At 37.2% G+C, this 26,055-nt stretch overlaps 2 protein-coding genes across 3 annotated transcripts; one reads left to right on the top strand and one right to left on the bottom strand.

The window, feature by feature from the left end:
• Window positions 1-11,850: 11,850 nt before the first annotated feature.
• XI-I (myosin) lies at window positions 11,851-21,567 on the top strand. Of its 2 annotated transcripts, none has more exons than XM_079012510.1 (29): window positions 11,851-12,247; window positions 13,357-13,500; window positions 14,682-14,827; window positions 14,914-15,720; window positions 15,798-16,059; window positions 16,153-16,190; window positions 16,285-16,411; window positions 16,488-16,661; window positions 16,743-16,874; window positions 16,982-17,091; window positions 17,175-17,235; window positions 17,332-17,715; window positions 17,802-17,921; window positions 18,014-18,112; window positions 18,184-18,405; window positions 18,474-18,613; window positions 18,681-18,792; window positions 18,891-18,938; window positions 19,032-19,292; window positions 19,381-19,527; window positions 19,600-19,770; window positions 19,867-20,004; window positions 20,103-20,173; window positions 20,257-20,356; window positions 20,459-20,515; window positions 20,631-20,687; window positions 20,830-20,910; window positions 21,018-21,100; window positions 21,204-21,567. In XM_079012510.1, the coding sequence occupies exons 1-29, from the start codon at window positions 12,104-12,106 to the stop codon at window positions 21,325-21,327; spliced, it is 4,560 nt and encodes a 1,519-aa protein (XP_078868636.1). In that variant the 5' UTR covers window positions 11,851-12,103; the 3' UTR covers window positions 21,328-21,567. The 2 variants fall into 2 exon arrangements, with proteins under 2 accessions (XP_078868636.1, XP_078868635.1); XM_079012509.1 differs by having other exon boundaries at window positions 11,852-12,247; window positions 18,888-18,938.
• On the bottom strand, window positions 21,534-22,662 carry LOC145065513 (uncharacterized). Its single transcript, XM_079012511.1, has 2 exons — window positions 22,271-22,662; window positions 21,534-22,011 (listed from the first exon to the last, which is right to left on the bottom strand). The coding sequence occupies exons 1-2, from the start codon at window positions 22,579-22,581 to the stop codon at window positions 21,687-21,689; spliced, it is 636 nt and encodes a 211-aa protein (XP_078868637.1). The 5' UTR covers window positions 22,582-22,662; the 3' UTR covers window positions 21,534-21,686.
• Between the last annotated feature and the right edge of the window lie 3,393 nt (window positions 22,663-26,055).

The following is a 26,055-nucleotide window of genomic DNA, read 5'->3' as shown; positions in this document are numbered from 1 at the left end:
AGTACAGAGACCGTGCTTCAGACGTCAGAGTAGATCCAGCAGGTCAGACAGAGGTTGTTGACCGCTCAGAGCCGACAGAAGAGTTATGCAGACAGACGTCGGTCCGAGCTTGAGTTTCAGGTCAGCAACCTTGTACTCCTGAAGGTCTCTCCTTGGAAAGGAGTGATTCGATTCAGGAAGAGGGGCAAGTTAGGACCCCGATATATTGGTCCTTTTCATGTGATCGCAAGGATAGACCGGGTAGCCTATCATTTGGATTTGCCAGCAGAGTTGGGGCAGATTCACGACACTTTTCATGTGTCGCAGCTGAGGAAGTGTATAGCCGACGAGTCGGCAGTGGTTCCATTAGAGGATATTCAGGTGGATGCGAGCCTGAATTATGCTAAGAGACCAGTGGCCATCAGAGATCGGAAAATCAAGGTTCTGAGGAACAAGGAGGTACCCCTGGTTTTGGTTCAGTGGCAGCATCGGAAGGGGTCCGAGATGACTTGGGAACCAGAGCGTGAGATGCGTGAGCAGCATCCAGAGTTATTTGCAGAGCGAGACTTCGAGGGCGAAGTCTAGTTCTAGTGGGGGAGAATTATAATAGCCCGGATTCCCAGGTATTATTCATTTATTTATTTTGTTAATTTGTGAGGATACTCGGCGAGTTGGAGCCTAGACTCGCCGAGTATGATCGCGGATTTGGACGCGGGTTCGCGCCTGGACTCGGCGAGTCCGCTCTGTTTAATGAAACCCTAATTTCCCAGCCTTGAGCCCTATTTAAAGGACCTTAAACCCCTCCATTGCGGCTACCTTCGACCTTGAGAGCACCAGAGCAGCTGAGAGTTCTTATGAGTGAGATAAGAGGCCATTATTCACCATTTTTGTGTGTAATTGCAAGAAAGGAAGAGGAAGGCCAAACTAGAAGAGTTGGGGATCTTGGATCTACTCCCATTTCGGCAAAAGAAGCTATTTTAGGTAACATTCAGAGCTTATTCTCGTGTTTTTCTTGATATGGTCAAATCTAGGGTTTCTTCATGCCTTGTTTGCCTTGTATTTGGAGTGTGAGAGGTCCCATGGGGATATGGTACCTAGATCTGGACCTTAGTAGGTCCAGAGAGTCCCAAATGCCATGCTTTATGCCTTTCCTTTTGAGTTGGAGACTTAGGTTGCCATTTTAGAGGACATTTCTTCAAAAGAAGCCTTGTAGGCGTTGCATGGTAGCCAAGACTGTGAATTTACGTGATGAATGTGCTTGGGCGGGCCAGATCTATGAGTTGTTGGAGCGGATCTGACCTCAGAAGCAAGATTGAGTTGATGCATGGCATGGACTCGCCGAGTCCGAAGAACAGACTCGGCGAGTAGCATGAAGATTGTCCTTAACCACTCAGCGAGTGGTCTTGCCGAGTTAAGGGTTGACTCAGTGAGTCAGGGAGAGTTAGAGAGGGTTGTCAGATGGACTGAGTCGAGCTGGAACTCGCCGAGTTGTTCTCGAGACTCGGCGAGTTGAGTCGTGGTGGCCCCGCGATTCATGCCAGGTGGAACTTGTCGAGTCAGTGGAGTACTCGACGTGTCAAAAGAGGATCCTAGGGAGTCAGTGAACACGTATAGACTCGCCGAGTCGCTCTAGTGCACTCGCCGAGTCCGGTCAAAGTTGACCGTTGACCGTTGACCGTTGACCATAGTTGACTTGATGGGGGTAGTCAACCTTAGTTGAGAAAATGTTAATTAGAGGTATATTGTGTTATAGGAGGATTATAGCTCGGAGGATCGAGCGCGAGTGATTTTCGGGATTTGCAAGTTATCGAGATACGCGAGGTGAGTCTTCTCACTATACTTTACCTTGAGTAGGTAATCAGAGTTATGTGACAGAGTATTTGTATGCTATATGTATGTTATGTGTTGTACTGCATTATTTCTATGTGATTTATGTTGTGCATGTTTACAGAGTTGGAACCAGAAGGTTCCCAGAGTTAGAACCAGTGGGTTCACATAGTAGGGTCTACGGACCCACAGAGTTATAGCCTCGAGTGGCTAATATGTGTTATGTGTGGTATTTTGGGGAACTCACTAAGCTTTGTGCTTACAGTGTTAGTGTTGTTTGTTTCAGGTACTAGTGATGACCGTGGGAAGGCGCCGGCTTGATCTGTACACACGCATGAGATTTTTATGATATGTGATCTTGGGATTTTGTATGATATGGATTGGAGTTTTAAACTTGATGTTTTATGAAAATTAAATGAAAATGTTTTTATATTATGCGAAAAATTATTTTGAAATTCACGGTGTTACACATTCTGTGTTACAAAAGGGCCATTCGCCTTAATCTGCCAAATGGAAAAACTCTCGTCGTTTATGGCGACAAACCTAGTATGAAACTAAAAATAATCTCTTGCGTCAAAGCCCAAATATATCTCCGCAAGGAATATCACGCCTTCTTAGCCCACGTAGTGAATAAGAAGCAGGAGGTGAAAGACATCAAGGACATTCCGGAGGTCTGTAACTTCCCTGACGTATTCCCAGAAGACCTTCCAGGAGTTCCACCCGCACGACAGGTTGAATTCCGAATCGACCTAATTTCCGGAGCTACCCCCATAGCCAAAGCGCCATACCGCCTAGTGTCAGCCAAGATGCAAGAACTATCCAACCAACTAAATGAAATGCTAAGCAAAGGGTTAATCAGACCAAGCTTCTCGCCTTGGGAAACGTCGGTTCTGTTTGTGAAAAAGAAGGATGGATCGTTCCGCATGTGTATCGATTACCGCGAGCTAAATACCCTCTACCCCGGATCGACGACCTTTTCGACCAACTCCAAGGGGCAACTTACTTCTCAAAAATCGATATGAGGTCGGGATACCATCAACTACGAGTCCAGTAGAAGGATGTTCCTAAAACGGTGTTCAGGACCCGGTACGGTCACTACGAGTTTGTAGTGATGCCCTTCAGATTAATAAACGTGCCTGCGGTGTTCATGGACCTGATGAACCGTGTAGTCGGCCCTACTTAGATAAGTTTGTGATTGTCTTCATAGATGGCATACCGGTCTACTTAAGGAACAAGTAAGAGAACAGCCAGCACCCACGACAAGTGTTAGAGACATTAAGGGCGGAGAAACTATACGCAAAATTCTCAAAGTGCGAATTTTGGATCCGAGAAGTGGGCTTCCTCAGACATGTGGTTAGCAAGGAAGGGATACACGTGGATCCTTCCAAAATTAGGGCGATCGAGAACTGGTCAGCACCAAGGACACCTACAGAAATCCGTTAATTCTTAGGCCTCGTTGGCTACTACCGAATGTTCGTTCAAAACTTATCTAAGATCGCCAAACCACTTACCACCTTGACCCAAAAGAGTGTAACCTTCGACTGGGGATTGAAGCAAGAGGTCGCGTTCCAAACATTAAAGCAAGCTCTATGCAGTGCTCCGATTTTATCCCTACCAGAAGGAACTGAAGACTTTGTTGTCTATTGCGACGCATCAAATCAGGGTCGTGGATGTGTGTTAATGCAACGAGGAAAGGTCATTGCCTACACCTCGAGGCAGTTAAAAACGCACGAGGTCAACTACGCCACACATGATCTCGAATTGGGAGCCATAGTATTCTCCATAAATATTTGGAGACACTACCTCTACGGAACAAAGTGTACCATATTCACCGATCATAAAAGCCTTCAGCACATCCTCAATCAAAAAGAGCTCAACATGAGGCAAAGATGATGGGTAGAGCTACTGAATGATTACGAGTGCGAGATTCGTTATCACCCAGGCAAGGCCAACGTGGCAGCTGACGCTTTAAGCCGAAATGAATACTTGGGTCGCCGAGTAAAGTCATTAACCATGACAATCCATTCGCACCTGTCCACACAAATCAAAGAGGCTTAACTGGAAGCTTTGAAACCAGAGAATGTGACAGGAGAGGCGTTAAGAGGAATGGATAAGAACCTCAAAGTCATGGATGACGGAGTTCGTTATCTCACGAATCGGATATGGACACTGAAGTTCGGTGGATTCAGGGACGTCGTCATGAATGAAGCACACAAAACTTGATATTCCGTATATAACGGTTCGGACAAGATGTATCTAGATATTAAGAAGTTTTATTGGTGGCCGAACATGAAAGCCGAAATTGCTACCTTTGTAAGCAAATGTTTGACTTATGCCAAGGTCAAAGTGGAATATCAAAATCCCTCAGGCATGTTGCAACGACCATAAGTACCCGAGTGGAAGTAGGAGCGGATCACAATGGATTTCATTACCAAGTTACCCAAGACAACGGGTGGTCTTGATACCATTTGGGCGATCGTTGACAGGTTGACAAAATCCACACACTTCCTACCAATAAAGGAAACTGACAAGATGGAAAAACTTACCAGAACATACATTAAGGAGACCGTATGGCTGCATGGTGTTCCAATATCCATTATCTCCGATAGGGATAGCCGATTTACCTCACGGTTCTGGTAGTCATTCCAGAAATCATTGGGAACTAGGTTGGACATGAGTACAACGTATCACCCACAAACCGACGGGCAAAGTGAGAGAACTATACAAACGCTAGAAGACATGCTAAGGGAGTGTGTGATAGATTTTGTTAAAGCTTGGGAAACCCATTTACCACTTATTGAATTCTCATACAATAACAACTATCACACTAGTATCAAGGTTGCTCCATTCGAAGCCCTCTATGGGCGCAAGTGCAGATCACCGCTGTGTTAGGATGAAGTGGGTGACACACAACTAGCTAAGGGACAAGTTCCTAACAACACTCTCACCGTACCAGAAATCATAAGAGAAATGACCGAGAAGATTGTCCAAATCCGAGAACGATTAAAGGCTTCTAGAGACAGACAGAAGAGTTACGCGGATAATAGACGGAAGCCCTTGAAATTCCAAGTTGGAGACCGGGTGCTGCTTAAGGTCTAACCCTGGAATGGATTGATACGTTTTGGAAAATGTGGGAAACTAAACCCAAGGTATATCGGGTCATTCGAGATCCTCGCCAGGATTGACCCGGTAGCATACAAGCTCCGATTGCCGCAAGAACTCAAAAATGTACATTCTACCTTCCACGTGTCCAACTTAAAGAAGTGATGGTCCGATGAGACTCTTGTCATCCCTCTTGACGATATTGAAATCAACGAGAGTATGCACTTCGTGGAAGAACCAGTAGAAATCATGGATCAGGAGATCAAGAGAACAAAACAAAGTCGCATTCCCATTGTGAAGGTCCGATGGAACGCTAAACGAGGGCTCGAGTTCACTTGGGAACGTGAAGATCAGATGAAACAAAAATACCCGCATCTCTTCCCCAACCCTTGAAGTCCCAGTCGAAACGCTAATTTCGGGACGAAATTCCTTCTAACGGGGGGGGGGGGGGTGATGTGACAACCGTCAAATTCTAGTCAAGTCAAAGTCAACAAAGTTAACGGGTCAAACCATTAAACTCAATTAGTGCTTGTATGATAGGGTATATTCTCTGTTTTCTAATGTACAACTTTCTATCATAATACAAAGTATCACTCAAAAGTTCACATGTTCAGAGGTTCTAAACCCTAAGGGTGAGTAATGTAATGACCATATAAAGCACTATTAAGCACCCTTCGGGGTGTAAAACACTCATAACAAGGCTTAATGGGGTTTACGAACCTTGCATTGCGGGGCCAAACACTAGTGATGGTTACAAACAAAGTCTCTCTAAATCACTCCCCCCCCACACACTCTCTCTCCCAAATCTCTTTCTGGATCCCTATCAACTTTTTTTATAAACATTCGTACTATCCCAACCCCTTACTTTGTTGAAAACAACTCAAAACCAAATGAGAAAACCCAAAAAGGACCCTTTGGTCCGTAACCCTCTTGGTCCGGAAACCCTTGTACTTCGAAACCTTCCCTTCTGTTTCGGAACTTCTGATCCAGAACATTGTTGACTCCGGACCATCTGGGGAACCGAGAAATCTCGCATGCTCCAGAAGATCTCGCTTCGGAGAGACTCGCACGCTGGAAGCTTTGCATCTCGGAAGGGTCAGGCGACTTCGAAAGCTGCTGAATGACTCCGGAAATTGAAGGACTGCTTCAGAACTCCTTCTTTTGATATGGAAATGACTTCTTGACCCTGAAACCCTCACATACTCGGACCCCTTCCAGATTTTTGACAATTTCGGACCTTTTAGCAATTGTAGGAGTATTTGACGTCGAGAACACCCTCAAACTCGTATTTCTCATGACTAAAACTCTGTAAACTCCTATTTTATGCCAACCTTGAAGAGTTAGAACACATTTTATGAATAATGTCTAAGACTCATTATTTTATTCATAAGGTAATCACCAACTTTATGTCACTATTCACACCTTACCTAGTCAAATCAATGTCCCTTTTCAACTCACCCCCACACTCCATCAAATTGCCTTAACCAAATCCACCCAAGAGATCTTATTCTTAACATTTCCCAAGAGTCACATTTACCTTTATCCAAAGACAAACGTTTTCTCCCTCTCTTTCTCTTTTCTTTTCTCTGGAACTCAAAACTCCCAAGAGGTCACGTGTTCTTCCCCCACTTTTGGTAAGTTCTTCATCATTACTCCTAAATATTATACATTCCTTCACTTAAATCATGGATTTCTTACATAAATATCGTCATATTTGTTCTTAGGATTTTCGAATCCTTAAGCTTTCTTCCAATGTTCTTGACTTGGAAACCCCCTTTCTTTAACCATCTATATCAGGGAATCACTCAAGGTGAGTTCATGCCCCCATCTTTTCATGTTTTATTCAAGTTTTAAGGGGGAGAATACAAGTTACAACACTAAAGTACATTCTAACTCAACCAACAACATTCAATAGAAAAAGCTAGGGGCTATTCACGAACTGTTTTGAACAGCTTAAACTTAATGTTTTTTCTAAACTGTTTAATATGCAAATATTTCAGGTTTATACCTTTCTAATGACTACTTGCACACATTCATACGATTTTTCTACAATTTATGGCGATTTTTACAAAACTGCCTATCATTTCATAAATGAATTCGGGCCAGTCTGTGAATATGTACATTTTCGCACTAGTTAAAGACCACTAAAAACCGTAATAGAAATTATAGTTAAAGACCACTACATACTAAAGCTTATGAAATCAACAACTTAATTGTTGACACTCTTTCAAAATTACTTGTATTCTCAGGTAATCCATGAAAACAGATAACTACTAGTTTTTGAGGATGGAACTCTACGACGTTAGACAAACCATTTTATCATTATATTGTAATCGATTTTGAAACATGTAACTTATGAAACCATGTAACTTTTTTGATTATATATATGATGGTTGTATTTACTTTGATCTCTATTGTACTCGTTGTTATGATACTATACATGAAGTCCTCCACCCCGGATGTTTCCGCCATCCTTGGTTTGAGGGTGTGAAAAATTGGTATCAGAGCATTGTTTATAGTGAATTAAGTATATCGAACCACATAATATATATTAACTATAAACGATTTGGGACTAAAACTCTTTGATTAAACATTTTCATACAACTATACTTTTAGAAATAAAATAATTTGTTTTATTACAAGTATAAGTACATGCATACATGCCGGTATAGTGTCGTAACTAGGAAGAATACAAAGTAAAATAGGATGATTTGTACGCTGCGAGTGTGCCTTGGGATATGTAATCAAGTATGGGGTGAATATAGTCTGATCAACTATATTTGTCCGATAAGTGACTCACATATATTGGGGGATAGTCGTAGTGGACGACAAATCTAATAACCTAACATCATCATACAAGAAATGCGCTAAGAACCAAACACAACCTTTAAAATATTATAGGAGTATTTTATGTTGCTTTAGCGCAATATTTCTAGATTCATTATATGCCTCTTATACCCCCCCTAATTCTCGCACATACGTCATGGCAGGATTCCACTTATCGGGAGATCCCTACTTCCCGAACAAGGGAAACGGGGGATGGATAGAGGATGAACCAGAAGAAGATCCCGATGAGGTGTTCGAGGAGGAACCAAAAGAAGACCCCGAAGAAGCCGAAGAGGGAGAACCCGAAGAAGATGAAATTGAAGAGGAAATAGAGGAAGATGAAGACGAAGAGGAGTCGGAAGAGGAGACGTAAGTCATCAACCCTCCTTATATAGCCAGGGTTCCCGTGAACCATCTTGGCTACAACGGACCAGTGCCTCGTTGGGCATCAGAAATCGAGAGGTGGAGTCGTCATCAGCGACAACGATCACCATTTTGCAATCAACGAGGTTACTATGACCTCAACCATGGAGGACCAGCTGACAAATCCCTCCCAGTCGTGATCTAACAAATCACACACCTTGGAGACCAGAATAGGGAAACGACAAATCGAGCTCGGGAGCTTATCACGGTTGCGGAAGCCACCGACGCATGTACTCGAGACTTGGAAAAAGACTACTATCCCATGGACCAACTCATTGTGGACCTTACCGACGCTCGAGCGGATGTAAGGGAGTATCAGGAAAGGCACATGGCTCTCGAGGAGAGAGTGATTGTGGTCGAGTGCTGGTTAGCAAAACTACAGGGCGCCTCGACTTCGTCTCAAGGGTCGCAGGGAACTGGTCGTCGTGAGTAGGGTTCAATAATAATTCATGCATTTTACTTGCTTTTGGGACAAATTTTGACACATTTCATTTCCATAATTTTATGCCATTTTCAAGTGGTTCCGGAGGTTGGAGGTGATTCAAAATGGTGAAAAAGGGTCGGAAGCAAAGTTGCGGATTTTCAAGGAAAAAATGAAAAAATCGAGAATTCATCACACAACATTTGACACGGGGCATGTCAAATTGGGCATGAAGCTATACACGGGTCGTGTTGTTCAAGTACAATTCGACACGGGGTCGTGTCAAACAAGGATTTGTGCCAATTTTGTCATTATACTTTGGAGGCGGGTTAAAAGAAGGCAATATACTTTGAAACCACATGGGGTCGTGTCATATCAACTATATTTGACACAGAGTCATGTCAGATGTGTAACTGCTTTTGACAATTTTCTTTTATGACCTATTTCGGGACATTTGGCCATTCTGAACATTATTTCTCATTCTATGCGACCAAGGGGCGGTTTTTGAAGAAGGGTTTAACTATTTACTTCAAGGATATCATTTGGAAACATTTTATTTCATCTTGTAAGCAACTTTAGTACTTTAATTTCATTTTTATACTTGTTAATTTTGTTCTAGTCATGTGTGGCTAAAACCCTATGTTTTCCAATTCTATGTCTTGACTTTTCGTTTGTGGTTTAATCATAAGAATTGATGTTTATATTCAATCTATATCTAATAATTTCGATTTTGTTTCAACAAATAGATTGGTTTTAATTTTGATTATCAATGGTCAATTGAAGTATGGTTAGATCATTCAAGTTATCTAAATTGCAAAATTCATAATTGTTTTGTGAAATGGACTTAGTAACATGCATTAACTTGATTTCCAATGAATGATTTTTAATGTAAATTTTATTCACACATCCTTACACTCCCACGCTTGTGAGGAGTACCAAGTGTTGTTTGGGAACATTCACATAAAGTTTAATGCGGTATTTTGGTTTGTTTTTAAGAGCTTAGATAGACTTGAATTCAAATATTAGATTAGTTTTAAAGAGCTTGTTTTAAATCTAATAATTTGGTGAATGAGAAGTGTTAGAGCTTGTTAACATTTCCAAGTACCAACTTGGATAGAATCGAGTGAATGTTATTTATTAATTAAACCACATTAACAAGACAGCCAAACATATAGTTGAAATCTTTACATTTTCGAATCTTATTACTTCATGTTAGTAATTGTCCGGTGTCTCGAGGATCGACCCTACCTCCGTTTATTACTTTATAGTGCATATTAGAAGTGTATTCGGAGTCATTTTATACCCATATTATCTGATGGGTTTGAAACTCCAACACTGATCGTAATGATGTTTTTTGAACATGATAAACAGGTTTAATGGTGATACATGTAAAAAAAATAACGTGATTGATTAAATGTGTACATGAGTTAAAATTCATTACCCTTATAATTAATTAATCATTAAATATACTTAACACTTTGGTAGATTGGCCTACTAGTTTCATGTTCATACCTCCCCATTTGTATGAGATTGAGGTAATGTCATTGTTATTGCTTTCAAGTTCGTAAGTGTGTGTATATATATATATATATATATATATATATATATATATATATATATATATATATATATATATATTAAAATCAATGAGACACTAGAAAAAAACATACAATTACAACTTTACAAGAAAATAAAAAACATTGGATTTTGAATAGGGGTGGGTATATGGACCTGATACCGGTTTGCATTTATCATCCTGACTATAGGTTTTCGTTAATCCATATTTTCGGTTCCAAATTTTTACCAATTTGGTTCCACCTTTTTACGGGTAAAAACCAATTTTAACCGAGAATTATGTGAAATTCTTCTACTTGTTATAACTCATTAATTTGAATTCACAATAACATGATATTTTTTCCCCAACATGTAATTTACTGTTTTACTTTATTTCACAATACAATATCATCTTATTTGGTTACATGTTTATTGGGTTTCAGTTTCTTGAAGTTGGGGTATCCGATTTGGTCAAAATGCTTACCCTTGGTTTTGGAATAACTAAGTCACAACTACTCCTAGTGCGAAAAAAATGAAAGAAAGAAAGAGACGATAGTGTGTTGTGGTCGCGTACCCTTTACACAATGTTATATTTTGACCGCTCCATCTGCCACCATTCAATATGCCTGATTTTCTAGCTTTTTCTTGCGTGAGTTAAGCACATAAGCGAAGCCTTCAGTTACTTATTGGTAGACTTTTCTGGGATCTCCATCTCTGGTTGCACTTGTCAATCTGTCTTTCAAAAATATTTTAAATAAGAGATCCCTCTATAAAAAAAACCCGATGGAACAACCACACCACCCTAATCATGATGAAATACGATATGTGCTAATATCGACCAAAGAACTTCAACATTAGCTTTTGCAAAACTTATTTTCCCTTTCCTTTTTACACAACCTCTTATATTACAAAGTCCAATCGCAAGAGTCTAAACTTTGTTGCACTGGTCCGAATTCGCCTGCCTTCAACTCAATTGGTATGATGGGTGAAACGAAACGAACCCTATTAGATTAGACGGAGCTTCGTTGACTGTAATAAAAGCACAAAAAGTTGCTTTACACAAGGAGTCCTTAGTATGTGTCAAAACCGTTATAATACTACTACACCGAAGTTTTGTACTCAAATAGGTAAGAACGGCCCAGTTTCTTGGCTGAGTGTTACCTACTTACTAGCTGACTTGAGAACTGCCTTGAAATCTTATTCCGATGGTGAATAGTGACGATGGTTTCTTCCTAAATAAGTTATTTAAAAATTACTTAATTAGTCTTTCTAATACAACCGACTTAATCTCATGATAACATTTAAACAGAACAATTAATTTATTTTAAGTACCATAACTGTATATATCACATGTTTAAACCATTATAATTTAAATAAAGCTCTATATCCCATGTTTAAACCATTATAATTTAATTAAATTACGAAAAATATTTAAACCTAAAAAGGTAAAAAGTAGACAAAGTTGCTTGGGTAAAATAAACATACACTTTATTGTACTTTCACATATGTTTCACTTAATCTATTTGAATAAAAAAATCTATCAATAAGATTACATTATTTTTGTTTGATCAGATTTAAATTTATAAAATTATGATGCTTTTTTTTTTTGATTTTTTTTTTGGATTTAGTTTTTAATTCATAGAAATTAGAAAGGATCAGTTAACTGTTTCTGTCGACTTGTAAGTTGCTATTTGCTGCTGTAAAAAACGTGGGGTTTGAAACGGTGGAGTTCCATGGACAGGGTTATACGTAACTGAAGAATTAATCCTAAATTCCCATCTTTCCATTAAAATAGTCGATTACTGTATCTGTATACCATCAGCCCCTTTTGTAGGACCTTTTCTCTTTCATTTTCAGGGCGGGAACTCCAAATTTACTCCAAATTCTTTCTAGGGTTTCTTCGAATTTCAAATTTGGTTCAAGGGTTCTATTGGGGTTCTGGATATTGAAGACCTAGATGATTTGCTTGCTATGATGACCAATAGCAACACTACGATGAGTCTTCGTAAGGGGTCCAAGGTGTGGTTAGAGGACAAAGGCACAGCCTGGGCCGCCGGAGAAGTCAGCGGTTTCTCCGGCAAACAGGTTCAAGTAATCACTGAATCCGGGAAGCAGGTAATGAATTTCTTTTTTTTGTTGATTATTTATTTCTGTATATTTTTCTACAGAATTCGTCAACTGAGAGGGATTTGACTTGTTGTTTAAGCAACTCCATTGAAATAATATCCGAATATATATGGTTCAAGACGGTTTTGTTGTTTGTTTTTTCTAAAGAACTGTACATTTTCGTCGACTTTAAAAACGATTGAGATCGAAACATTTCAACTTTGAAAGAAAGGTTAGGTTATGTTGAGAACAGTTTTCATTGATGGGAGTCGTGATCTTGTTGTTACCTTATTGGTTCGTGTAAAACTGAAAAAGACCTTAATTTGTCAACTACTGGTGGATCAGATAGAATTACAAGATGCCTAAGCCACAATATGAACAGTCTAAACTAAAGTATATCGAACATTATTGGATTCTGACTGACGTGGCTGCTTTCTTTAAATTCCTTCTGGACTAGTTATGATTTCAGTTTCCTTAAATGGCATAGAATACTACACTACAATGATGTTAAATGGCCTAATTTTTATATCTAGAATGGAATCTAAAATATGAAGACTGATAGTTACATTTATGTTTTCTTGCAATCTACCAACAAAGTTTTGCTCCACATTTGGAAATACTACTTTAAATGTGGAGAAAAAGCTGCAGTGCTTTAACTGGAAGTTTGGGAATATTAAATTTGTACAATTGTTAGGCGATCTTATCTATTGGAGAATATATTATCCACAAGCTAGTAACATGATGAATAATGAGTGATTTATTGGATTATGGAAACTATGGTATTGTGGTAATTATCAAATATATGAACTGTTTGATAAACCGTTTAAGGTTATTAGCTACATAGGCAAGTTGTTTGACAGAAAAAAACAATGCAAGAAGTGTAATAGTAACTCAACTGATTACCTTAAGAGGTAAATTGGCATTGTGAGATCTCTAGGCATATTGTCCTCTACTATTTGATAGTAGGTGACAACCCAACTTGAAATTATTGACTAAGCCATAGTTTGAAATTTTATGAAAGAGAATTATCTGGAAACTGCTAAACCATTTAGACAACATAATGTGACAAGCTGTAACTTCAATTTTTGATCACTTTGTAATTGCATGTCATTGTGAAGGTGTTGACTTTCGCGGAGAAGCTGTTACTAAGAGATGCTGATGCAGAGTATGGTGGGGTGGATGATATGACCAAATTGGCTTACTTGAATGAACCAGGAGTGCTTGATAATCTTAAGAAACGTTATGCTCTTAACGAGATATATGTAAGTGACATTTTATTTTGATTTCAAGCTTTACTTTCTAATGAATTAGACTTGGTTAATCTCCTCGTAATCATAAAAATGACTGGATGGATTTCATAATGTGTATGTTTATAATTTTGTATGCATGTGTGTATGCTCTCATACTTCTTGTCCTGTTTTTGTGCGTTTAGTTTGTTTATGTTATGCGCTTCAATGCTTGTTAAGAGCCGATATCTATGCCACTTGTATGACTTGTTGCACAACTACTGCTTATTGCACAATCTGGTAGCCACCTAGTACAGGTCTGTTAGAATGTCTCAGGCATACTCAATCTTTTAGATATGTTTCCACTCTGTGTGTAATTAATAGTAATTTGAGCATTATCCACAGCTTAATAACCAGTACATGAGCATGAAGAGTGCTATTTGTTAAGTTTGAATACGACAACATTAACACAAGCTATTAGCTTATATTGTTGCTTTTTTTACTCATATTCATGAATTCATTTGTCCTATGTTCTCTGACACATTGGGATTACATATGTTCACTCTCCATATTTCTAGATGGATCTCATGTTTATAGAGCCTCGATGTAGTCTTGGATCGGTATTTCACAAGAAGCATTTGCTTTTGCTGCATAAAACACAAACTTTGAATAAGGTGTAGGAAAATAAGGACAATATTATGGTTGAAATTTAGGCAATGCATAGAGGCTTCTATGAATTAGTTAGAAGAACGGGTGGCCGAGACCTATTTGGGATTAGGGAATTAAGGACCATTTTATGGCTGATTTTTTTTCTCTGACTAGAATCTCAGCTAACAATTTAAGATGTTTTGAAGAACTTCTTAGGCATTGAACTGTCAACAGATCATACTAGTCATCTTTCTGTGTAGTAGAGGAGGTATGTTCATGATATTCTGGCACAGTGGGTATGTTTGACAGGCAGGTAACTGTAGTTACCCTACCAAGAATTTTAGAGGTCAAGCTTTATCTAGATGATAAGGAGCTTCTAAAGGATCTATGGTGATAGTGATACATAAAACAGTTGAGTAAAGTGAATTATTTCACAAAGGGATCAGCTAATTTGCTATACATCACTTGATGTACTTCTTCTATAACACTCTTTTACTTTTGTTCATACTACATTATCCTTGATCTTTTGCATTGCTTCATTTTGAATTGGTTCTTGGTGTTTATATTAGACATACACAGGAAGCATTCTAATAGCTGTCAACCCGTTCACAAAGCTTCCTCATCTTTATAATGTCCACATGATGGAGCAATACAAAGGTGCTCCATTTGGTGAGCTAAGCCCCCATGTGTTTGCTGTAGCAGACGCATCTTACAGGTGTGCTTTTTGTTGTCATTTCATCAATAATTGATGATAATATCACGTTTTAGTCTCTTTTTGATCATGTACAACTCTATATTCAGGGCAATGATGGGTGATGCAAAAAGCCAGTCCATATTGGTCAGTGGAGAAAGTGGGGCCGGAAAAACCGAAACCACAAAATTAATCATGCAATATCTTACATATGTTGGTGGTCGTGCTGCCATTGATGACAGAACAGTTGAACAACAAGTCCTAGAATCAAACCCTCTTCTAGAAGCTTTTGGAAATGCGAGAACAAGTAGAAACGACAATTCAAGTCGATTTGGAAAGTTTGTAGAGATTCAGTTTGATTCAAATGGTAGAATATCTGGTGCTGCAATTAGAACTTACTTACTTGAAAGATCTCGTGTAGTCCAAATCACAGATCCAGAAAGAAACTACCACTGTTTTTACCAGTTATGTGCATCTGGAAGAGATGCTGACATGTACAATCTAGGTCCTCCAAGCAACTTCCATTACCTGAACCAAAGTAACGTTTATGAGTTGGAAGGTGTAAGCAGTGCAGATGAATATGTAAAAACCAGAAGGGCCATGGATATTGTTGGAATCAGTAATGAAGAACAAGAATCTATATTTCGGACATTGGCTGCAATTCTTCATTTAGGGAATGTGGTATTTAAACCAGGGAAAGAGCATGATTCATCAGAAGTGAAGGATGAAAAATCAAAATTTCATTTGGAGACAGCTGCCATGCTTTTCAAATGTGATTTGAAAAATTTACTGGAAACTTTATGCACGCGTTCTATTCAGACTCGTGAAGGGGTTATAGTCAAGGCTCTTGATTGTGATGCTGCTGTTGCTAGTCGTGATACTTTAGCAAAGACTGTTTATGCTCGGCTTTTTGATTGGTTTGTTACAAGTTTTAATCTTTTTTACTTTCTATTGGTTTTATTATATTTTGATGACCTTTTGTGGTTTGTTTCAGGCTTGTTGAAAAGATTAATAGATCTGTTGGGCAAGATCATAATTCTCGCATGCAGATTGGAGTTTTGGATATCTATGGATTTGAATGCTTTAAGCATAACAGTTTCGAGCAATTTTGTATTAATTTTGCAAATGAAAAGCTTCAACAACATTTCAATGAGCATGTGTTTAAGATGGAGCAGGAGGAGTATCGGAAAGAACAAATCACATGGAGTTACATTGAGTTTATAGATAATCAAGATGTTTTAGATCTCATTGAAAAGGTTATCTCTTATTTTCTCTTATATCTTATGTATTATTTTTTGCATTGTACAAGATCTTATTTATCAATACTTAATATCATCATGCTTTTGCAGAAGCCTATTGGAGTAATTGCTCTATTGGATGAAGCTTGGTACGAATGATTTACAAGACTTTAGATTATCAAACTTTTTATCTGTTATTTGTCAGTAGATTATGCTTTAAATATCTTTATGTTTTTTTTGCAGCATGTTTCCAAAGTCAACACATGAAACATTTGCAAACAAGCTTTTCCAGAATTTGCGGGCCCACCCAAGGTTAGGGAAGGCAAAATTCTCCGAGACAGATTTTACCATTTCTCACTATGCTGGCAAGGCAAGTAATGCACAGGTGTTACTAACATAGCTTATAAAACACATTGTAATATTCCATCATGATTCTTGAAATGCAGGTCAATTATCAAACAGATTCCTTCTTGGATAAAAACCGTGATTATGTGGTTATTGATCACTGTAACCTAATGTCTTCCTCCACGTGTCCTTTTATCGCTGGTCTTTTCCCAGCAATGCCAGAAGAATCTTCTAGATCATCATACAAGTTTTCTTCTGTGGCATCTAGATTTAAGGTATGATTTTTCTCTTCTTAAAATTTTTGTTCAACTTTGCTAATGTTTGTTGTATTCATGTTGTTTCTGTATGTTTCATAGCAACAACTACAAGCTCTCATGGATACCCTAAGTTCAACAGAGCCTCATTATGTCCGCTGTGTCAAACCAAACTCAGTCAACCGGCCTCAGAAGTTTGAGAATCAAAGTGTGCTACATCAGTTACGTTGTGGGGTCAGTGACTCCATACATGATTTTTTTTTTCTTTTTAATTTTCAATTTCTTTTATTCACTTTTCAACATTTTTTTTATCAGATTTTGCTTGTTTCATTTCTGTATAGGGTGTTTTGGAGGCTGTTCGAATCAGTCTTGCAGGTTATCCTACTAGGAAAACCTATCATGAATTTGTAGACCGATTTGGGCTCATCGCCATGGAAGTTATGGATGGAAGGTGGTGTGCTGAGCTGGACATTATTTCCTATTTTTAGTAAAATGTAAAATCTCTTTTTTACCCTTGATCCGATGTGCTTGCAGTTACGACGAACGTGCCATGACTGAAAAAATCCTGCAAAAACTAAAACTTGAGAATTACCAGGTCTGTATCTGTTCACTCAAAAGCTACAACATGAAATTTGAGTTTACCTAACACTTCTAGTAAAGTAAAACTGTTATTATTATTATTTTTTTACAGCTGGGGAAGACCAAAGTGTTCCTGAGGGCTGGTCAAATTGGTGTATTAGATAGTCAACGTGCTGGAGTCTTGGATTCTGCTGCAAAGCGTATACAGCTTCGAATGCGAACATTTATTGCAAGAAAAGATTTTACATTAAAGCGAAAAGCTGCCATTTCTTTTCAAGCATACTGTAGAGGTCATCTTACTAGAGTTATATATGCTAGAAAACGTGAAGCTGCAGCTGCTGTTTTGATACAGAAGTACATTCGTGGATGGTTGTTGAAGAATGCTTACACACAACAATATGTTTCTGCTGTACTTTTGCAAGCAAGCATCCGTGGTTTCATTACTAGACAAAGATACCTACACATAAGGGAACACAGAGCTGCAACTGTAATTCAGGTAAACTTTCAAGAATTAAACAAAAAAGTCTGTGTGTGAAATGTTAAGACTTGAATTAATAATCTTATTGTTTTTTAATTTCACAGGCTCAATGGAGATCGTATAAAATCCGTTCCACTTTTCGTCATCGTGTGCATGATATTACTAAAATACAATGTCTTTGGAGAAGAAAATTGGCAAAGAGAGAGTTTAGGAGGCGTAAGCAGGTAGAATGCTACATTTATTGTTTTCTTTGTTTAGTTATTGTTTCTTGTTTTGTATTTGTATATCAGTTATCATTTCCTTTTACATCTGACAGGAGGCTAATGAAACTGGTGCCTTGCGCCTAGCGAAAACTAAGCTAGAAAAACAGCTGGAGGATCTGACGTGGCGCTTGCAACTAGAGAAAAAATTAAGGGTATTATTGGTTTCTCTTTGCTAAAATTTAGATGCCTTTAATATAACGAGACAACAATGTAATTAATGCAGGGGTCAACTGATGAGTCAAAATCTGTTGAAATTGCAAAACTTAAAAAAACAGTGCAATCTTTGGTTCTTGAGTTGGATGCAGCAAAGTTGGCTACTGTGAATGAATGCAACAAAAATGAAGTGCTGCAGAACCAACTGGAAATGTCAGTGAAAGAAAAATCTTCTTTGGAAAGAGAACTAGTTGGAATGGCTGACTTGAGAAACGAAAATTCTTATTTGAAGGTAAGTAGATAAATTATTTTGAATATGTAAATATGGAACTTGAAGCTACTTATTTCATTTCCATGTAGAGTTCACTGAGTACATTGGAAGAGAAGAACTCAACACTGCAAAGCCAACTTACTGAGGCTAAAGAAGATGCATCCAGCAACCTTAAAAAGTTGAGGGAGGTTGAGAAAACATGTGCACTACTCCAACAGAAGTTAAAAAGGTATTGTTCTATTTAGTATTTTTATTTTTATATACGCGTCTATTTTATGCTTGATTTTATTGTGTAGCTTTGAGGAAAAGCTAACAAGTTTGGAGAAAGAGAACCATGTTTTAAGACAGAAGACATTAAGTGCCACTTCAAGAGGGAACTGGCAAAGCAACACCAAGCCGTTTCTTGAGGTATATTAATAGTTTTTATTTTTATTTTTAATCACATTCAGTCTGAATACAACACATAATAACTCTTTCATGTGGTTGATTATTTTTGTACACAGAAGTTCTCTGGTGCACTTGCTCTTCCCTTCACAGAGCGAAAATCTATATATGTAAAGACCAATTTGCCTAATCTTCCATCCAAACATATTATTTTAATTTTATGTATTATGTATCATGTGTGTCACATTGTAATTCTTATGCAGGAAACCCCTACTCCTATCAAAAGGGCAAATCCAAATTCCCAAGGTTTGACCGATTCACGTCGGTCAAAGATGACATCTGAAAAACAGCAGGAGAACTCTGAAATCCTGTCACGGTGTATTAAAGAAAACCTGGGATTCAAAGATGGAAAACCTGTGGCTGCTACTGTTATATATAAGTGCCTTCTTCATTGGCATGCCTTTGAATCCGAAAGAACTACAATTTTCGACTTCATTATTGAGAACATCAACAGTGCTCTTAAGGTGGTCTAGTTTCTCCACTTTCTGTTTCTTAATTCTTATAAATAATAAAAATCTCATTTTTATGGGATGGGATGGTTTTGTATTTCAGATGGGTGATGAGGGACTTACCTTACCATACTGGTTGTCCAATGCTTCAGCTCTTCTATGCCTTCTGCAAAGAAACTTCAGGTCCAATGGTTTCTTGACACCTCAGCGTTCCGGTGTGTCGTCTTTTTCGAATGGGAGGGTTGCACAAGTAAGCTTTGGTTTTGTTTTCTTCCAGTTTTACCCTTTTTGCCTAATTTAAATTTAATTGTATATTGCTCAGGGGTACACTCCGCATAAATACATTGTTGATGATGGGATTTCACCCATGGAAGCTAGGTATCCAGCTATATTATTTAAACAACAGTTAACAGCTTGTGTGGAGAAGATATTTGGGCTGATAAGAGACAACTTAAAAAAGGAAATATCACCGCTCTTGAATTCATGCATCCAGGTTGGTTTTTCTGTATAGTATATATATAGTAAGTTTAAATGGAAAAAGATTTATTTATAAAATTAAAATGTTGATTTTTTTTTTGTATAAATAAAGGCACCCAAGAACCAACGAGTACATGGTGGTAAACCTTCAAGGTCACCTAGTGGCATCCCTCAGCAGGCTGCTGGTAGTCAGTGGGAGAAGATCATAGAGTTTTTGGATTCCCTGATGGATCGCCTACGTGGAAATCATGTATGTAAATTGTACTTAAGAAAATTGAAGAAAATATAGTTTTATAGAATAAAGAGTTATTATATATAAACATATTATATGCATATGCTATGTGACAGGTACCTTCGTTTTTCATTCGTAAGCTTACAACACAGGTGTTTTCATTCCTCAACATATCACTTTTCAACAGGTATATGTATATTATAGTATGATCCAAATATTGGTATTATTAAGTCATATAAATATAAATACTGAGGTGGAAGTTTCTTGTAGCCTTTTATTGCGGCGAGAATGCTGCACATTCTCAAACGGGGAATATGTGAAATCTGGTCTAGCAGAACTTGAGAAATGGATAGCCAATGCAAAGGAAGAGGTGTTTTATTTTATCATTATAAATTATAAAGTCTAGATTGTGTTTGTGGAGGCCTACTAACTAACTCAACAACCAACAATCAACATTTTGGATTTGGTGTAGTTTGCAGGAACTTCTTGGCATGAATTAAATTATATCAGACAAGCGGTTGGGTTTCTGGTAAACTTTATTTTTCTCTCACATCTCACATGACATGACAAACCAGACTCTAATTTTTGACATGCATTAGACTTACCTTTTTTTTTTTTTATTTTTTTTTGTAATTCTTAAATAGGTGATACACCAGAAAAGAAAGAAGTCTCTGGAAGAGATCAGACAGGATCTATGTCCGGTATCTCTCTCTCTCTCTCTCTCTAGATATATATATATATATATATATATATCTTAATCTAAGCTTAATGATGGATTTATTATCATCTTGTTATCTCTGAGATCACATTTAATTTGATAATTTGTGATTTTGGATTGGATAGGCGTTGACTGTTAGACAAATATATCGCATAAGTACAATGTACTGGGATGACAAATATGGGACCCAAAGCGTCTCAAATGAGGCTAGTATTTCTTTTCTACTTTCGCTACTCCTCAATACTCAGATTCATTTTGTTTACTAATATTTATATAATACAATGACAATGTTAATGTTTGTTTGTTTTTTCAGGTTGTTACTGAGATGAGGGAAATGTTGAACAAGGACTCTCAGAATCTTACTTCCAATTCATTCTTATTGGACGATGATCTCAGGTAATTCATAATTCCAATCATTTCATATATATATATATATATATATATATATATTGAAATTTAATTCATCTTTGGTGTGTACATATACATGTATATATTGCAGCATTCCATTCTCTACAGAAGATATCTACATGGCAATTCCTGGCATTGATCCTACAGATATTGAGCCCCCTGCGTTCTTAGCTGAATATCCTTCAGCACAATTTCTACTTTCAAATCCCAAGTGACTTTGTCAATAAAAGACCATTTGCATGCTTTTAGGGTAGGGGAAATATATCGTTTCTGTAGGGATATTTAATTAGGAGTGCAAGCAAGGCAAAGTTCCATGTAAAGTAATAATACTACTAGTTAATTTCTTTTCTTTTTTTATTCTTTTGTAAAAAGCTTGTCTGTTGTGCACATTGTAATCGATTCCAGTGGATTCTCATTCTCGTAGCCAAATCAAATCCAATTAAATTATTTTGAAATGGTAGAGTGAGGATGATACATGGTAAGTTATAGGGTCTATTTCGTTTGGTTGATGGAAACACTTAAAAAAGTTAGATGTTCATAGTAAGCAATTTACAACATGAAAGTTAAGTTTGGGCTAACAGTTTTCAATCTTTGTGGGATTGCATTGATGCAAGTTGACCATTGAGAATGATCTCAGCGACAATTGTGGTCTGTTGACTTGAGATTGCTGAAATGTTGTTATTGTTGTGGTTTTCGGTTTCTTGGATATCCTTCCAGTGTTTATGTTTGATAGTTTGAAAGCTCCAAGATTTTTTCGTTTTCTTGTGTAAGCATTTTCTGGTTTTGCAATGTCTTGTATGGAATTGGAACTCGAATTGGAAGATGATGTTGATGGCCACGCATCCGCTAAGCTCGTGAAAGATTTTGATTTCCCATTGTAGAATGATGATATTCCCCTCCTGTAACAATATCAATATCTATTAACAATCGTGAATTCGAGTTGTGTTGATAAAATTTTGGCAAATTAACTGCAACTTTTATGGTTTACTTGGACAATGTGATAAACACCTCCAATGAATCGGAGAAATCTAATAAACAGATCGTTTTTTTCATATATTGTTGATTACGATTTGGTCATGGCAGATGATTATAACGAATTAGAGATCACAAATTTATGCAGAATTCAAAGTTTTCTGAAAAAACGTGAAGAAAGTAAACCTGATTGGTAACGCTTGTTCCAGGGCTTGAATTGCATCATCGAAGGATCCATTGTTGTTATGATGATCATATGCGTAATGATTCTCGACATCTCCTTCCCGATCGTCGTCACTGTCGTCTCCGATCGAAGAACTACTTGATGAATTACATTCCTCTTCCTCTTCTCGTACGATCCTCATCGACTTCGTTGACCCTTCAAACATGCTTCCATTTTCCCCTCCTCCGCCAACTTGTGTCTCCGGCAGCAACGCCGACGTCCGGCAATCACCGCCATATCCATCGCCATCTTCTTTTTCCCAGATCGTCTTCATCTGATGGACCCAATGTAACAAGAGATGGAATTTCACAAATCCAAGAATCGATAACCACCTTCCGAGTTCCGAATTTGCAATCTCACTGTTTATATTTATATTATAAAAGAAAGATATGGGAATTGATGATTGCTGAATCGGATCCTATTCAGATTAGTGGATAAGATTTATTAAGCCACACGACTTATTATTACTTATTTCCACTAATTCTTTCTTATTTTATATCAATGATTGAATTTTATTTTATTCTTACAAAACCGATTGCCTACAGTTTTCTATTTTTCCGATGTTATTTAAACCTTTTTTATGTTGGTTTTTTGTATGACATGATAAGGTAATAGAGTCATAGCTACTAAAAGTTATATCATAGTAGCTATTTGGATATACGAACTATTTAAATAATGTATTATTTTCTATAAAAAAATTGTTATAAAAAAAGAATGGGACACATAAAGCATGTTAAATATAATGAAATTATCTATTATAATGATATAATATCGTAATTATGTTCAAGATACTAAATATTTATCAAAATTTTTGAAAAAGAAATAAACAAATTCTAATATGTCAATCCAACACATATCGGTTCAACCTATACTAAGAAGTAAGAACTTACTTATTTTACCTAAACCCAATAGTATTCCCTTAAACATGTTTTACCACCTTGACCTCGGAATTATGCGTTGTTTCTTCTTCTTCTTCTTATTTTTTCCTTTTAAATCTTGTATTGATAAAGTAATTGAATTAATGATTATATTTGTTTGTGTATACATAAATAATATCATTTTTATTAACCGTCTGAATATAAATAAATAATTCTTTTTAGGCCAAAGGGTATGGGATGTTTTTTTACGCGTAAGTGGTGACGTGTAGGGGGGTTTTCATGCGTGAACACCCCCCCCCCCCCTACCGGTGAATGTGACGCGGATTGATGTGTGCTACGGACGGTCACGCAAATGTTGATTGGTTAATTTTTTTGACCGTTTTTTTTCTTCTTTTGACCGTTACGTTAATTAAACAAAAAAAAAAACTTTTCAATTTATTTCCTCTGCTATATATACACAAATACATAAACACACTAAACACATCTTTCTCTACAAATAATCTCTCCACTATCTCATTATCTCTAAAAAATATGGAGCAAAATCAAAATACCTCTACCACTCTAAATGATCAATATCAATGTTACATTCAAATGCTAACATCCCCAATCCAACATTAACCTCTATTTACCAACATTCCATTTCAACCAAACTACTTCCAACAACAATTACCACAATCTCATTTCCAAGGTTTTCAACAATTTCGACCCCAACAATTCCAAACACAACCATCTCAACAATTCCAAACACCACCATCTCAACAATTCCAAACACAACCATCTCAAGTCCCTTGTTCTCAATCCCCAACTATAAATTTGGACAACGACGAGGACGATCGGGTCGAAGAGACACAACCATCTAGGCGTAGGAAATTAAAAGGAAAAGCTACAAATAGAAGAGGAACAACTTGGATCGAAGAGGAGGAGGAAGCTTTAGCTAAAACTTGGATTTCTATATCGTGTGACTCAAGGATGGGCAACGTGCAAACGGGAACCAGTTTTTGGGTTCGTGTTTTAGATCACTTCCACTCGCTTTTGGGAAGGCAAACGGGTCGAACGTACGACGCGGTCAACGGAAAATGGCGTGAACTACGAGCGGCGTGCACCAAGTTTAACGGCATATTTGAAAATCTGAAAAATATGCATAAAAGTGGTAGCAACGATTTCAATATTTTATCAACCGCATGCCAACAATTCAAAGTTACCACCGACGGTAAAGCGTTCGGCCACCAAAAGCGTGAGAAATTTGTCGTAAGGGTCCAAAATGGGTCCTTAACCCGAAGACTTTGCATTCGGAATCAACCATCGGCTCCAACAAAAGGCCAATAACTTCGGAATCTGATGTGGGTTTTGGCGTCGACCTCAGTGACGACTTCGATGGGACCGAAGGGGAGGGTCCACCGGAAGTCCAACTTCGTCGGCCACCGGGAAGGGATAAAGGGAAAAAAGCGGCATCTTCAAGCGGAAAAGGGATTAACGAAGACGTGATTGCGGACAAAATTGACAAAACTCTAAGTTTTTTACAACAAAATACGAGTCAACGGAGAATGCTCGGCGCCGGAAACAAACACTCACCGATCTTCAAATTTTAAACATGAAGCCGCAACCAGATATCGACCCGGAAAATTTAGCCGCATTTCTGAAAATCCAAAAAGAAGTTCGGGAAAAGCATGGATTTTAGGTTTTAACGTTTTTAATATTTATGTTTAATTTCTATGTTTTTTAGTTATTTAGGTTTTAAGTTTTATTTTTTATGGTTATTCGGAATCTAGATTTGAAATTTTATGTTTTATGTTTTTATGTAACGTGAAATATCTAATTATGTTATTAATTTAGTTTTTATTTTATTTTAATCTAAATATATATAAAAAAAACATTGTCTAGTGATAACCATTTCCAAGACTAATGAATGTGTAGTGAACATATAGTGGGGGGTGATGTGGCGCATATGTGACATCACTTTTCTAGTGAACATCATGTGACCATACCCTTTGGCCTTATATTCCGTTTAGAAATTGACAATAAAAGTTAATGTTTGTCATTGAAAAAACTATTTATGATATGTTCATTAAATTAATTTATCAACGAAAAATATAAAATTATGTATATTATAATATAATATAATAAAAAATGTATATACTATTAATATATAAAAACTAAAACTTAGGGAACTTTTTAATATATGTTACAAATTTTATTAGATGAGTATTGAAATACCCAAGCACAACCTAATTTGTAACCTTGTATTCCCCATATTTCACCATCACAACAACTATAAAATCTGAAAGTTTGTATTAAGAACATATGATATGGACAACGAGAAGTGATATTTTGGTTGATGTGGCATTTCATAACATGGTCATAACACCATGAAAACCATTTCCCCTTGATGTTATGACATACCTTGTTGGCATTATGGCATATTAAAACGGAAACATTGGTTGGTTGCACATTTCTTCTTTCTCTATTTTTCTCCTCTTAACATTTTCATAACATGGTCATAACACTATGAACACCATTTCCCCTTAATGTTATAAAATATTATAACATCATCTCTCAATAGACCCATAAGTGTTAACCATGACATTTAAAAGATATGACGTGTTATATGTCAATATCATAGATTTATAAAAGACAAAGAAGTGTGTATAATGTATTATTGCAAGTACTCTCAAACAATTTAACTAAATTTTAGGGTGATGCCGGTATTTTTTTAAAGAACTAAAATAGTTTAATTCAAGAAAATATCATAATAAAATAATTTAAATATATATGGTTTATATAAAAAACATTACATATTCTAATCATATATGTGTAAATACCATGATTTATAAATGACAAAGAAGTGTGTAACTATGTACAATGTATCATGC

The sequence above is a fragment of the Lactuca serriola genome, chromosome 8, assembly GCF_051521515.1.
Source record: "Lactuca serriola cultivar US96UC23 chromosome 8, Lser_US96UC23_V15, whole genome shotgun sequence".
NCBI classification, from domain to species: domain Eukaryota; kingdom Viridiplantae; phylum Streptophyta; class Magnoliopsida; order Asterales; family Asteraceae; genus Lactuca; species Lactuca serriola.
Note: the sequence above shows the minus strand (reverse complement) of the source record. Positions and strands in the feature narration are given on the sequence as shown.

Excerpts from the sequence above, each read along its gene's own strand:
- XI-I (XM_079012509.1), top strand. The coding sequence starts at position 12,104 with ATGATGACCAATAGCAACACTACGATGAGTCTTCGTAAGGGGTCCAAG. Across the intron at positions 17,716-17,801 it reads GAGCTGCAACTGTAATTCAG|GCTCAATGGAGATCGTATAA; the intron begins GTAAACTTTCAA and ends TTAATTTCACAG. Across the intron at positions 19,771-19,866 it reads TCTTGAATTCATGCATCCAG|GCACCCAAGAACCAACGAGT; the intron begins GTTGGTTTTTCT and ends GTATAAATAAAG.
- LOC145065513 (XM_079012511.1), bottom strand. The coding sequence starts at position 22,581 with ATGAAGACGATCTGGGAAAAAGAAGATGGCGATGGATATGGCGGTGAT. Across the intron at positions 22,012-22,270 it reads GAACAAGCGTTACCAATCAG|GAGGGGAATATCATCATTCT; the intron begins GTTTACTTTCTT and ends ATATTGTTACAG.